The 14,351-nt window shown below is 40.6% G+C and overlaps 1 protein-coding gene across 3 annotated transcripts in view; it reads left to right on the top strand.

The window, feature by feature from the left end:
* anks1b (ankyrin repeat and sterile alpha motif domain containing 1B) overlaps positions 1 to 14,351 on the top strand; it is a 355,962-nt gene that overhangs the window by 93,550 nt on the left and 248,061 nt on the right. For all 3 annotated transcript variants that reach the window (XM_033615279.2, XM_033615280.2, XM_078165475.1), the window contains exons 2-3: positions 5,439 to 5,519; positions 9,863 to 10,019. In XM_033615279.2, the coding sequence (XP_033471170.1) occupies positions 5,439 to 5,519; positions 9,863 to 10,019 (238 nt within the window). The remainder of the gene's footprint in view (positions 1 to 5,438; positions 5,520 to 9,862; positions 10,020 to 14,351) is intronic.

The following is a 14,351-nucleotide window of genomic DNA, read 5'->3' on the forward strand; positions in this document are numbered from 1 at the left end:
TGATCAATTGATGAATTATACCTCTAATGGCATTAGCACTGTCAGCTAAACAAGTGGGAGCTGCTAGCAGATAAGGCTAGAACCACAGTACATCTTTGACCACAGTTGGTAACATAGGCAGAAAAATATGTATTTAAGAGAATAATTCACTGTCTTCTTTGTAAGCTAGATTGGTGGTTCCCCACTGGTCCAGCCAGGGGGTCCAGATTTCTTCTTAGTCATTACTTCATGGTCCACACTGTTTAATATATTCAGTGTCACACTTATGTTTGGCCATGTCATTGAGCTAGTTTGAGCTGTGTTAACTGTCCATTATTTAACTCACTCTACAGCAAAAAACAGCACCAGATTTTTTCTGAACTTCCAAATAAAGTGTGTTTTTTACTAACATGACACATTCGCAAGCCACTTGCAGTTCATTCAGAATGAACCTGTGACCCACTTTGGGACCACGACTCCCCAGTTGGGAACCACTGAGTTAGATGATACCACACTCATGCCTGTGTATGAAACTAGCACAGCAGATGATCAGCTTATTTTACCATAAAGACTGAAAACAAGTGGACGTATTTCAAAACTACACCCACCAAACAGTGAGCTTTAGAGGTGTCAGTGGGTTGGGAAAGAGCCAGGCTAACTTTTCCCCCCATTTTCAGTCTTTATGCTAAGCTAAGCTAATTGCACCTCATTAATATCCTTGCAAGAAAGAAAGGATGTGCATATTTTAAAATGAGGAGCAATTCCTTAAAACAAGTAACAAATTCTGTCATTAATGAGATAATTCTCTGTAACTTAGTGGCATTTACTTTTTGTGAAGAATGTACTATAAATGAGTGCTAATAATTTGAAACAAGCAGATATTTGTTGTTTGTTTGAGCTAAAGTTGTGTTGTATACTTGTGCACCTTGGATCTCAATCGTTTAGCACTTTCTGCTGTTTGTATTTCTTAATTACCCTGATCAGCAAGCAGACAAAGTGTTTTTCTTAGTTTTTATGTATGGCACAGAAGTTTATTGATTAACACTTTCCATATTTATAGTGGATATTGAAACAGCTATTTATTTCCCTCCTTGTTGTCTCTATTCCGCCTCCATCACATTTTGGCTTCCTGCAGCCTGTTGTCTCCCTTCACCCTCTGGCGGTTTGCTCTTTTTAACAACCCATCCTGCTGGTTCTATAGGTCAGCGCTGAACGGGGTCAGCAGAGCAGCATGATCGATATAAACACACAAACACACACACACTCGCAGTGTGTAGACATCAGCTGATCCAACAGAAACAAGCTTGTGCTGTGTCTCTTTGTCTGTGGGTACCTGCCCTCTGACCTCTGTGTGTGTTACATGTCGTATGTGTATGCACACGTAGGTCTATAACAATGATTATGTTAGCGACTTATCGTACGATATGTGGACATGACCTCAATCATTTTTCTAACCTTGATATTGCCTGTTGTGTGCCAACACGATGCCAGAATAACCAGCAGGCTTTCCTGACTGTTATAAAGCGATTCTTCTTTTTTTACCCTCCCCGCTGCCACTATTTGCGTGAAATAACACACAGATAATAAAACAACACCTAGAGGCAACATTGTGTAGCTTACGTGTAGCCTGCAATTGCACTTTTGGAGTGGAAGAGACACAGTCCTACTAATCGTCACCCTGCCAACCCCTTGCAACGGACCAGAAAGTCTGTCCGTTTGTAGTTGTACCCTCCAACCACTTCATAATCCACTCTGTAAAATCACCAGCAAACTGCCTGGCCACAGACCGTCCATCCCCAGGAGCCGACTGCAGCTCACCTGCTGGATAATGGAAGTAGCTGTGGTATTCCTGGAACTTTGCTAATATTGTCTATTAGTCGCAAGAGGCAATAATTAGTTTTGATTTTGGCGGCCAAATTTTATACTAAGTCTCAAAATGAATAATTTTTGGCTGCACCTATCCCAAAATTACAATAATATGCTTTATTGCAATTATTTCTGGGACAATACATCGTCCAACAAAAGTAGTTATCATGACAGGCCATGTACATGCACTGTATTGTGCCGCGTTCATGTGGAATCACAAAGTTGGTAGACGGCAAATGGCATACCAGATCATTTTAGTGGACGAGAGAAGGACAGTAAAAAAAAGGTAGCGGTAGCCTTGCTGTTCAAATTTAAAATATTTTAACCTTTTGCCATGTTTTGTAGCTGCTTCACATAAGGGCAACAAACGGGCAATTTATGGACATTACTAGAAAAATGACATTAAAGGGAAATTTCGGTTTATTTCAACCTGTCTCCTATCGTCCTAAATTTGTTTCAAGTGACTAGTGACATAAAAATAATAGTTAGCATGTTAGCCATTAGCCTAGATACAGCTGGGGCGCATAGTAGCGTCAGACCTATTAAAATGTAAGAGAAAGGGCATCCTTCAAGTGCAAAGTTAGTCCACTAAACAAGCTTTTTTCCACAAAGACCGCCTCATATCGTTAGGATAAATGTCAGAGAACATATAGAAAACAACATGTAAACGTGTTGTCTTACCTTACCGGTGTGGTGCCATGTTTGTTTACCATTTAGCTCTGCTTTCCAATGCGCGGCCGAAATATCGCGAGAACAAGCAGCGATCTCATACCGTGCCTGAAATCTCGTGAGAACAAGCAGCAACAGCTGGAAGGCAGAACTGGACAGTAGCCTGAAAAGTTCATTCATTTATTTTATGAAAGATTTATAGAATAATGGCTGACTTTTTGCCAGACTTCGACTTTGTGGAGGAGGAATTTGATTTTGCAGAGTTTGATGGCCGCCCTTATTTATTTGAGGAGGAGAGAGAGAGAGAGGCGCAACAGGTAGAGGACAAGAGAGGAGGAATGGCTGCTGCAAGGCTGCGTAGCTCTGGAGATTGGTGGTGTACCTGTGAATGCTATGCCCCAGTGCCCACAGAAGAGGAATGCCTCTGTTGCAAGGAATGGGACCGGTTGCAGCCTTATTTTCAAGGTCTGGATGTGACCGAGGACGAGACACCTCCACCTGGAGTAGTATCCAGCTGGGCTTTATCTAGAGCTCGCAAGATTTCAGGCATGGTATGAGACTAGCAATAACACTGCTTGTTCGCGCAATATTTCGGCCGTGCTTTGGAAAGCAGAGCTAAATGGTAAACAAACATGGCACCACACCGGTAAGGTAAGACAACACGTTTACATGTCATTTTCTATATGTTATGACATTTATCCTAACGATATGAGGCGGTCTTTGTGGAAAAAAAGCTTGTTTAGTGGACTAACTTTGCACTTGAAGGTTGCCCGTTCAATTACGTTTTAACAGCTCTGACGCTACTATGTGCCCCGGCTGTATCTAGGCTAACGGCTAACATGCTAACTATTATTTTTATGTCACTAGTCACTTGAAACAAATTTAGGACGATAGGAGACAGGTTGAAATAAACCGAAATTTCCCTTTAAATAATAAGCATGTAATAATTTAATTTATTTTATTCCTTTCCTTGTAAACTATACAACATCACTGTAGCAATATATCATTGTGCACGTCCAGTCTGCCTTCAGCCTGATTCCATTGAACGCAGCATGAAGGTGCTTGTATTTATGTCCTTTTTTCAGATGTATTTCTCTTGTTTAGTCTGTGTACATGGGGCATTGTTGCTTTTCATAGAGTAGAAATTCAGCTTTCAGTACATTTCACTGAAGGGCACCTGGCTGTGTTTTTTTTTTTTAGTTGTGATTTAGTTCAGCACTGAATGCAGCAAAGTAAAATGTTCTGCTTCCTTAGCTACAACAGCCCTCTCCTTCTATTGATTGGTGTACACTTCGTTTTGTGTGTGTGCATGTGTGTGTGTGCAGACAGTCCTTAATACCACTTTTAATTCACATTCAGCTGTGTGTTCAGCTCACGGGGCCACTGCATAACACCACTGACCTTGGCCATTGTGTTGATGTCTGTCAAACTCAAAGAATGTTCTGCTGCCTCCACCATGTTTAACTGTTTGCCAGCAGCTTCAGCTCCAGTCTCTCTAATAGGAAACCTGACCTTAAGACACAGAATCAGTCAATGAATGGGATAATAGAAGTCAAAGTTCAGGCCACAAGGTAAAAGGACCGTACAATATGATTAATAATTGAAGGAATTATTGATATTTAAACCTTCATTTTTCAGGATACCTTTGCTTCAATTTTATGGAAAGATGAGATTGTGATTAGATTAAATACATGAGTACACTGCAGCTGCCTAAAATAGACATAACCATAATAATTAAGCAGAAAAATGCAATGAACCTATTTGAAAAAATCTATATTTGAGGTGTAATACTCCAGCCCTACTTTGTGTTGTGTTTCAGTAATTGATACTTAAGAGTCAGGTCCATAGTTAGGACTCTGCTCTCTGTGTCAGAAGCTGCTGTATTGTGTTGTCTTTATTTTCAAATGCAAAGCAATACAGTTGCTTCTACAAGTTACTTGATTCTGCTTTTCAACCCAGAGCTGCTCAGACTGGAATTCAACTAATTAGTACTTCTCTCTGACGCGCTTGGAGGAGTTCATGTGAAAAAGAGAGGTCATATAATTATAGCCCTGGGAAAACCCTGGGCTCTATTTGTGTAATAGTGTGTGTATGTGTGTAGGTCTGTTCCTATGTGTGAGTATATACGCGTAGCTGGCTATCCTCATGAGATTCTGTGTTGTGTGGTTTTATTTGCAGTCTCAGCCTTTTGCGAGTACGACAGTCGACCTCACTCACTTTCTTTATTTGCCAATATGATGAAAAAGGACTTAAACTCCTCTGGCTGGAGCCCCAAATTATAAATTGCACTTCTCGCCTTGGGACCCAAACACATAAATGTAAAACTCTTTCTGTGTGAAGACGCAACTGAAGAAACAAAACCCGATACTTGCTAAACAGAAAAATGTAAAAACAAATTAACAAGAAAAGAATTCTCTCAGGAGAAAGCAATCCATGGTTCCTTAATCTTCATGAAAGAGCTCAAAACCCCTTATTATACAAGCTGCGGCTCCTACTACTACGGGAAATGCCACAATTAATAAATCAGTTAGCTCACAGCAGGTATTCATCTGTTTCTCTGTAGATAAATATAGTAATTTAACACTGCACACATATCAATAAACAGTCCAAAGAGCTCTGCATACACTGCATTTTCTCAAAAAGACATTACAGTCCCCCTCCAGTTGATACATTCCATTCGGAAAGTGAATCCTAATTGGCTGAGTGTGGTTTGTCATTTCCTGGGTCTAAAACTGACAACTGACAGGTGCAGGTGTTCTGTGACTAAGAAGCAATTCAAAACATACGTAACAATGTCCCAAAAACAACACAGACAGAGTATCAAGCAGCACATTAACTAACAAGAGGCATTAAAGTGGCTGTGATGAGCAAGTGGAGTGTATGTATCTCAAACTAATTCTGATGTGTCTCTGTTTTGTCTCCAGCATGTGGAAGGGCCTGAATGTGAACTGCACGGACAGCACGGGATACACACCTTTGCATCATGCTGCACTTAATGGACACAGGTAAGACTGCACATTATTGTCTTTCACTTAATAGAAATTCAAATTTATTTATTTAAGTGCTGTACAGTTTAATAGAGTTGGAGGAGGTGTGTGTATACATTTATATGTACTTCCAAGTGCCGGGGGTGTCTATTAGCTGGAACCATCACATTATTGATATTTTTGTTTGATAAATTACTTACACAGTTATTGAAATTAATGTTGTTTAATTAATGTTTTAATTTAAGTCAGCCCACTAACAGTTAAATTGACACATTTCTCTCAGTGCTCATATTTTGGTCTGCTCAAATGCCTTGTATGTAAAATAAATAGTGTAGTCAGGAGGAACACATTTTAGATTTTGATTATTTTCCTATTTTTCCTGTTGGGTGAACAGTGGTGTAACAGGTTTAAATAGTTTTTCCTTAGTTCTAGTTATTCCTGTAAGGCCATGTAGTGTTGTGCTTTGTTCTTTATTGGGAACAAAATTACAAAACACTTAAACTAAATCAAAATGTCAGAAATTGATTCAGCATCCTCAGTAACCCATAATACTCCTCCAATAGTGTCCAAATCTGCCAAACAGTTGCTGAAATAAAGTCTATGCAATTATGCTAATCAGTGTGAATTATGTGGCAATTTATAGTTTTCTTAGAATATTGTGAAGCTAATAATACTGTAAGAAACGTAAGTTTTTAGAGATGGCATTAACCTGTAAAAATATAACGCGACAGCAAACAGCTGCTAATTTACACATTCAGCTTTTAAGGAGCAACCTTGGCTTTCAATTGGGAGTCTTGTTTCTGGACATATGATAAGTGTCAGTCCCGTTACTCGGCTGTCTTTTAAGCTCTGGTTTTGGTCTCCTGGGGGAAATATCGGTCTCTATAAGTGTTAAATAACCAACTGTATTCACCAGCTAACGTTAGCCGTTAACTTTGTCTGTCTGCCGTTTGGTGCTGGGAAGGTAGTGTAATGTTACAGTAACGTTAGTAGCTGACATCGTAGCTAACATTAGCCGTTAATTTTGTCTGTCGTTTGGTGCTGAGAAGTAGTGTAGTGGGTTGTAAGTTGTAAAAGCCTTTTTTCGCTGCTAACAGCTGCCTCCTGTGGCGGAACACGACGCTGTGGTAGCGGTGAGGGTGCACTAAAACGTCACAGTTGCAGTGCGGAGAGCTAGCATAATATTAGCTAGTGTTAGCTAACTTTAGCTAACGTTAGTCATAACGCTCCGACAAGCAGAGGAGATTCCGGTTTCACAAAGAGATTTTAGAGCGGTCGGTAAAGTTGGTCCAGGCTTACTTTTGCCATTACATTAGTTTTATTCAAGTTAGACTATTTACTAAAAGTAAAAACACTTGTTTAAAGAGTTAGCCAAACTACCCCCAAGCTAACTCAGAATCAAGACCGATGTTTCCATGGTAACAGTCAGTGACACCTGCTGCTGTCCAGTTACACTAAATAGGGAAACGTGGCAGCTAACGTCAGTTTGTGTTTTTTTGTTTTAACAATGTTGTGGAGCTAGTAATACTATAAGAAATTGTTTTTAGAGCCCGCAGTAACTTATTGGATATATAACATTATGGCAATGACGACGTCGACAGTCATTACTGTTTACCCAAGTAAACTATCCTGAGCGTCGAGCTAGGTTAAATACTGAGCCCTGCTAACCTTCATGAGAAGCCACATAATCTCAGCTCTGCTACAGGTCTGCACTGCATTTTCAAACTACAGAGTGTTGCTATTGTTGCACTCTTCACTGAGTTTTCTGGTAAAATATCCTTGTAACTGTTGGATTCTTCCAAATTTTTTTTTTCTGCTGGAGTGAAGGGAGCTGAGTGTTTTGGGTTTGACACGGTTGCTCAGCCTTAAAATGATTTCACATCATCACATCAAAACAGTCTGGCATTGTCCCAGGGTCATGACACACCTGTCCTCTCAGTAAGATGTCAACAATAGCCCAAAGTACAAAAGTTTAACAGTGTGACTGCTTTTCGCGTCTGCATCTGCCAAGAACTGCCATGCAGCTTCCTTTCTTCACCTGAGCCTGCTGAGAAATCCGTTACACAGTGTGGATTAGCTGCAAGCCTGACCACAATCCCAGTTTGGCGGAACTGAAGGATTAGTACTGTGTTTTGGGGGCAATTATGTGGATTTCCTCCTTCAGATCAACTGGAGAGGAGTGGAGGGAGGGAGAGAAAACTGCAGCCTCACAGTGAAAATTAGGCCGCCAACAAAAAGCTCCGGAAGAATGATTTAACGTGAATGTGGGAAAGTAAAAAGAGAACTGGCAATTAAGATATAGATAGTGCTATATTCAGATGTTTGTTATTCAGATTGGGGTTTGAATTGCCTTTTGAGAAGCCATTTTGATGCACGCAGGCTCAATCCAATCGGCAAGAAGTTGAATATTCTTTATTTGACCCCAAGATCCTCTCAGTGTGATTTTGCTGTATAGCTGCCACTTAAACCTGAGTGAATTGTATGAAAATATGCTAAATTATTAATTAACAAAGCAGTTCATTAAGCATCTCAGGGCTGCTTTCACCTCTGCTCCTGGGAGAGGTTTTGCCCTTCTCTGCTCTGTTTCTCCCCCCTGACATTTCAAATGCAAATGAAGCACTTCACCTTTTCTCTTCAGAGAGAGGTGACAACTTCAGCTGGAGATTTTCGAATATGAAACAGTATCGCTGACATTACTGCTGAGCAGCAGCTAAATGGGTTTCCAGCACAAACCCAGGCACAGTGATTTGTCACTCTATTTGTATAATACTTTATTAGAGGGAAACATGGAAGTAATTGTCTTGTCTAAATTGTTGATTATTTCCAATTGAACACTGTGCAGTCACTGCCTCCTGTGCTGGTTGGTATACTGCTGATTCACTTATAATAACAGAGTAAATCCCTCCATTACCTATAATTAAATTTAGTGATTGAAGTCGTTACTAACTTGTTGCACATCTTATCATATTGCTGCATGCTCCTATGGAGGCAAAAAAAATACAGCAGCTTCTGTATCACCTCTGCTCTTGAGGGAGTTACAGTTAAAATTGAAAGTAAGGATTTGATTGAAATGAGAAGAGGTTCAAATAGAGATGGTGTTGGTGATAAATTATGCAAAGCTTTATCACCAGAGTCTTAATTTTATTGCACATATCAGGCAAAGATGATGACTTAAATAATGCATGGTGCAGGAGAAGATCCTGTGTTGATTATTAAGGCTCATTCTGGCTCCAGCATGTGATGCTGATGCTGCAGATAGTTGGTGAGAAGACACAGGTGAAGCTTGAAAGTGTCCACACCCAGAATCTCTGACTAGGTTCACATACATAAAATATTTTGTTTTTTGCCTTTAGCCCATAGAGGAGGATATTCCAACTAACTAAGCTGTTTACATGGCTAATTAAAATGAATATTTTTTAGGCTAATATTCCTGTTTTCATGCAGCCCTGCTTACTCCGATTAACGTGCCCTAACATGTTTATTATGTCAAAATATGGAAAAGCAGAATAATTTTCGCTTTTGCCATTTTGCTGCTTTGCATCAAAATATTTTCAAAGTTTTTTTCCACTGGTGGTGAACATGTTCGACCGTACAAAAGCAGTTTGTTTGTGTACAGTGCATTCATGACATCGCACAGAGCTGACCATAAACAGGCAAGAGGCTGTGTGTTTCAAACTGCGGTTAAAAACCCCAGTTGATCTGCATATTCCAAGTGAGCTGTATGTATGTGTCCAAAAAATGCTCTTAAAAACTGAATAATATCTGTATATCCCATGTCTTACTCGAAACATGCTATACTTGGAAAAAAGAAAATCCAAACAGAGAATGCTGTTTACATGACTCGTATCGAATTCAGAATATTGTCATACTGTCACATGTGGAAACTTTGTGTGCATGTAAGAGAAGTCACTTTAAAGCCTACAGCAAGGTAAACATTTATTCTGTTAGATGCCAGGAAAAACAAAGTCATTCTGTAGGGAATAGCACTGACTATGAGAGGAAGCACAACTAAGGTTGCAGAATATGAGCACATGGCATTTTCATCATGTGCATTAATTTTAATAGGGCTTAGATCCTTCTTGGATGAAATATTCAGCAAAATAATTAATTGTGCAGTATGTTGTAGGGTTGGATTGCACTGTATGTTCCAAAATGAAAAATGCATCAAATGTGCGGCAAGGTTAAACTATGTTTAATTTGGTTTTCTCAAGGGAACTGTGACGATATTCCATATTATGGATTTCAGGTCTTAGCGGCCTTAGCGGTCTTAGCCTGCTCTGCCTCTGCTCCCTCTGCTCTCGCCATCCCTCCATCTTTCCATCTGTTGATATATTGACCTGTATATTATCTGTCTCTCGCAGGGAAGTGGTGCTAAAGCTGCTCCAGTTTGAGGCATCCACAAATGTGGCCGACAGCAAGGGCTGCTTCCCTCTGCACCTGGCTGCCTGGAGGGGAGACGTGGACATCGTCCGCATTCTCATCCACCATGGACCCTCGCACTGCCGCGTCAACCAACAGGTAAACATCATAATCCCATTAGCATCCTCTTAAAAACCTTCATGTTTAATGTGAACTAAGCAAAACTTCTTATGAATTCTATGAATTTTCAGTCTAACATAAGACCATAATCCCACAAATATTGATTCTGAATCATGGTTATTAAACTGAACATAATTTTTTTTTGTCTACTCACAGTCCAGTTGACTACTCAATGTTTTATTGTCTGTGTAGGAGCTATAAACAGGACTTTAAAATTAGTCTTTGAAGCATATAAACAAATTTATTTCTATGACTTTATTTGTTAGTAGGGCTTTATTATTAAGCCATATTGCTTGCTTGTACATCTTGCTGCTGCCAGTGTTGGTGTTCTCCCTTTATTAGGGTCTTTTCAGGGTAGTAGTATTCTGTATCATCTACAAATGCCTCTGGCTCTGACCTCTGACATGTCTCTGGAAGAGGCAGGTGAATTCACTGGACTCAGAAGAGCATCATTAAAACTTCATGCCTGGGTTTCCGTAGCTCAGAGAAGCCATTATTAGTTGGGCGTTTCTACCTTATAGAAAAAGAAGTGATAAATGGTCAATTGAAGCCCTGTGTGCTGTAACTGTTCCAGAACAAGAAAGGTCTTAAATTAAAGTTGAGTTCCTCCGTTGTATTTCTTGGGCCATTTAAACCAGTGCTGCCACAGGTCGTCTCGTTATGGTTCCTGTCCAACAGAGCCAATCCTTTACTGTTCCCAGTGATCTCTCTCTGACAGCCGGGTGAATGTTTCAGCTCTGGGAGCATTCAGCCTGCCACTACTGTCATTCCTCATCAGCAAAAATGACCTTCTCCTCCTCCCTCACTCTTTTTCTGTCTATCTCTGCTCGCAGCATATTGATGATGTAACGGCTCGTTGATGCGCTGTCATTTTAAGACGAGCATGAGGCACGCAGGAAGTGTTGGCTGAAATGTTGATGGCTTGGATGTCTTTTTTAATATTCCTACTCCTGATGGCGGTGCAGTAATGGACCCCCCAGGTTATTGGAGCGTTATTTACTCTGCATAATAAGCACATTTTCTTCTGTCACCATTAGCCAAATCGTTTCCCCCTGAGAGTTGTTAGAGCCTAATTGTTTGCCGTGATAAATGGCGTCCCTTGCCCCTGAAATGAAGAGGTTTGTCAGCAATTGAACACGGGTAATTTTCTTTTCTTTTTTTTTTTTACCCCAGTCAATGATTTGTAGAGCTGAGTGGGCTGCTGAGCGGACTGCTGAGAGGGCAGCGTGGACTCACACAGGGTGGAAGATGCTGATTGAGATGATCCTGTCATAGATGCTGACTTCAGTGCACAGTCACATGTTTTAATGTGTGTGCGCTCTTGTATGTTGTTTATGGAGCAGACTCAACAGACTTTTTCAGAGTGTGATACACTGTGCAAAACATTCCAGTTATTTTGGTGAAGTATTGTCAGTCTCTTGGTAGTCTTGACTCACCAGATGTAGACTGTGGGTATAAGCTGCTAGTTAGGCCTGCATTCTCTCCACCTACCGCTATCTGTATTTTACCATTTCAACCAGCACAATTCCCCTCTAGACTTTATTTTACAAGGGTACGGTTAGTGCATCCTGCTGCCCAAGACGACTGTGATTGGTTTAAAGAAATACAGACAAACCAGTACATTGTTTGCCCCCTAGATAGTTGTGGCTATGCAAGACTAGTCTCTTAGTGTGTTTGTGTTTTCTCATTCAATTTTATGTAATGATTTTCTACAGTAGCTTTTAGCAAACCCCAATGATGTTAATGTGTAGGAGGAGAGACTTGCCAGCTATAATGCACAACTTTACAGTCAAAGGAAGTTAAAGATTGACTAATGCTGTTGTGTCAGTATTTGTTGTGGTGTGCACATAAAAGCTCAGCAAAGAGGATGCGTGTCAACTTCTGCCAACATATGCAGAGACAAAAGCTGTGACTGCACCACAGACTATTGAGTAACAGTGGTCCCATGAAAATTACATAGGTATCTATGCATATTTACGTTATACTGTGTACAGTATGCATTCATTAATTAAGCTTGTCCTGGCAGTAAATAAGTTTTAAGTGTAAAAAGAATGACGGTGTAATATTATTATGACATGTAGCTATTCAGATCTCACAGAACCCTCTGGTTAGAATTAAAAGTTAGCTTGTATTCATGTGCATCTGTGAAATGAAAGGGGAAAGGAAGCTCACTCGTAAAATCATCTAATTACACTGATGAGCTTTTCTTGTATCTGTCTCTGTATCATACATCTCAATTTCAGCCTTGTTTATCAACAAGCAGGAAATGGCTGGTTTTATCAGCCCTGTTATCATCAGTTTCATCTCTTCTGTATAATAAACACCGGTTGAAAATGCTAAGCTACAGAGCTCACATTAGAAAGCCTCGGCTGTCTGTCACACTTTTGCACACAGACACAGCAACACTCAAAGACTCCAGTGGTTTTACATTCTTAAGGGTGCAGTGTCTATTTTTGCCCAATGCTAGCCCCATTCTGGAGGATAATTGAGCAGATTTTGGGTCTGATTTGCCTCTCCTGACAATTGCGAGGGTGTGACTGGTTTGACGCTGGTCTGAACAGATTATCTGCTCAGCTGATCCTGTAGCGTGAGGGGTTGACAAACCTAAATAATCTAAATGTTACTACCTGGAACAAAGTCTTCCTGATTTTGAATCCTAGATATTGAACATATTTGACATCAAACATAGTTGATATTGAACAGTGATCAGCCAATTACAGCAAGCTGACCAGAAGGTGTCACCAACTAGATGTTGCGTACTTGTGCAAAATATAAACATGGCTGCCAAAAACACAAATAGGACATTTGTCTCCTGAGCCAGATTGACAGTAGTCTGAGTTCTAGGATGTAGACTGTGTGCATAAGAATGCCATTAGCCAGCCAGTTCAGCTGGCATCCTCTTCCCGTCTTGCTATCTGCATGCTAATGTTTTGTGAGGGCACTGTAGCTGCAGCCTGGGCTTAACGCCACCCAAGATGACTGTGATTGGTTTACAGAAATACAAACAACCCAGAGCGATTTTTCCCTTATACCAGAATGAAAATTGGTGCTGCCAGACCTTACTCTAGCGCTGACACAGTCTGACTATGTGAGACGAGGTTGACAGTGGAAAAGGAGGACAAGCTTATGGCTTTATGGCAGCAGTAGATTTTTGTGTTCTGGTGCAAAATATAGCACACACAGGTGTACCTAGCTGACGATGACAGTCTGCCTCCATGTTTGTTTTTTTGCTAAAATCAAGTTTTCAAGTTTCTGTGAGATCCTCAATCCCTGGAATCGCTCCTATGAAATTGTTTAGTATAAACGCCACGTGTGTGGTCTCCTGTCGTTGTGTGTGATGGTGTATTTATCTGCACAGATACTGCCCCCTCTGTATTTGGGCTTTATAAAAAGGTAGTGTTGAAAATTGTGGACACAGTTAAAAAAAAATGCACTTATGGTGCATGGTGAAAAGCCAAGCAGACAAAGCTGTGGCTACCTTTCACTGTCACTGGCGATACTGTTTACAAACAACAGCTGACAATTCCTGCATAGTTAACCTTTAAACAGGGTTTTTCTCCCTCTTTTTTTAAAAATCAGGTAAGATTTGAAAATCCTCCCCTGTGCCTGAGTTTTGCAAAATATTGGTTGAGCACCAATTTTAAATTACAGTACCTGTTTAGTTTATTACCCTGTGTGATATAGTTCTGCATTGTCAGTTTGAGGGTACAGTTGTTTTCAGGTTACAGGCATAAATCTGAGCGTAAGATTTATAGTGCATTCGTGTGTTTACGGCGCCTAAGCTCCATATTTTCCCACTGTCTGTCCTCTCTGCGGTAGAGAGCAGGGCCTGCATACATTAGTCAGCTTGATATACTGAGTCGCACACACGCTCACACCCATCATCGAGACTTACAGCAGCAAGCCATTGGCTGCACATTACCCCATTCTCAACGATATTACTCTGCCCACGCACACCATTACTTGTGTCAGAGGTTGAGTGTGTGTCTGTGTGTGCAGCTTAGTTTTATCGGGTGACTCCAGAGGGCCGCACTGTTTGTCTTAATATCGGCTCTTACATGAGCGAGAAAAACACAACATTTGTGCTTACCTTTGTGCATGAGGTGACAAATAGCGACGCAAGAGTGTGGACAAGGATGCAGGAGGGAGCTGTAATGAGTGTTAAAGGTCTTAAGAGAAACTGATGGAAAGAGAAGTAGGGGAAGTGTGTAGGTGGGCCAGTTCTACGCTGCAGCCAATAGAGGATTATTCGAGGTTAGTGGATGTTATTAGTTGGCGGTAAACCAGTTCCAGCCCACTGTTTAATGCCTA

Source organism: Epinephelus lanceolatus, chromosome 23, assembly GCF_041903045.1.
Source record: "Epinephelus lanceolatus isolate andai-2023 chromosome 23, ASM4190304v1, whole genome shotgun sequence".
Taxonomy (NCBI): Eukaryota; Metazoa; Chordata; class Actinopteri; order Perciformes; family Serranidae; genus Epinephelus; species Epinephelus lanceolatus.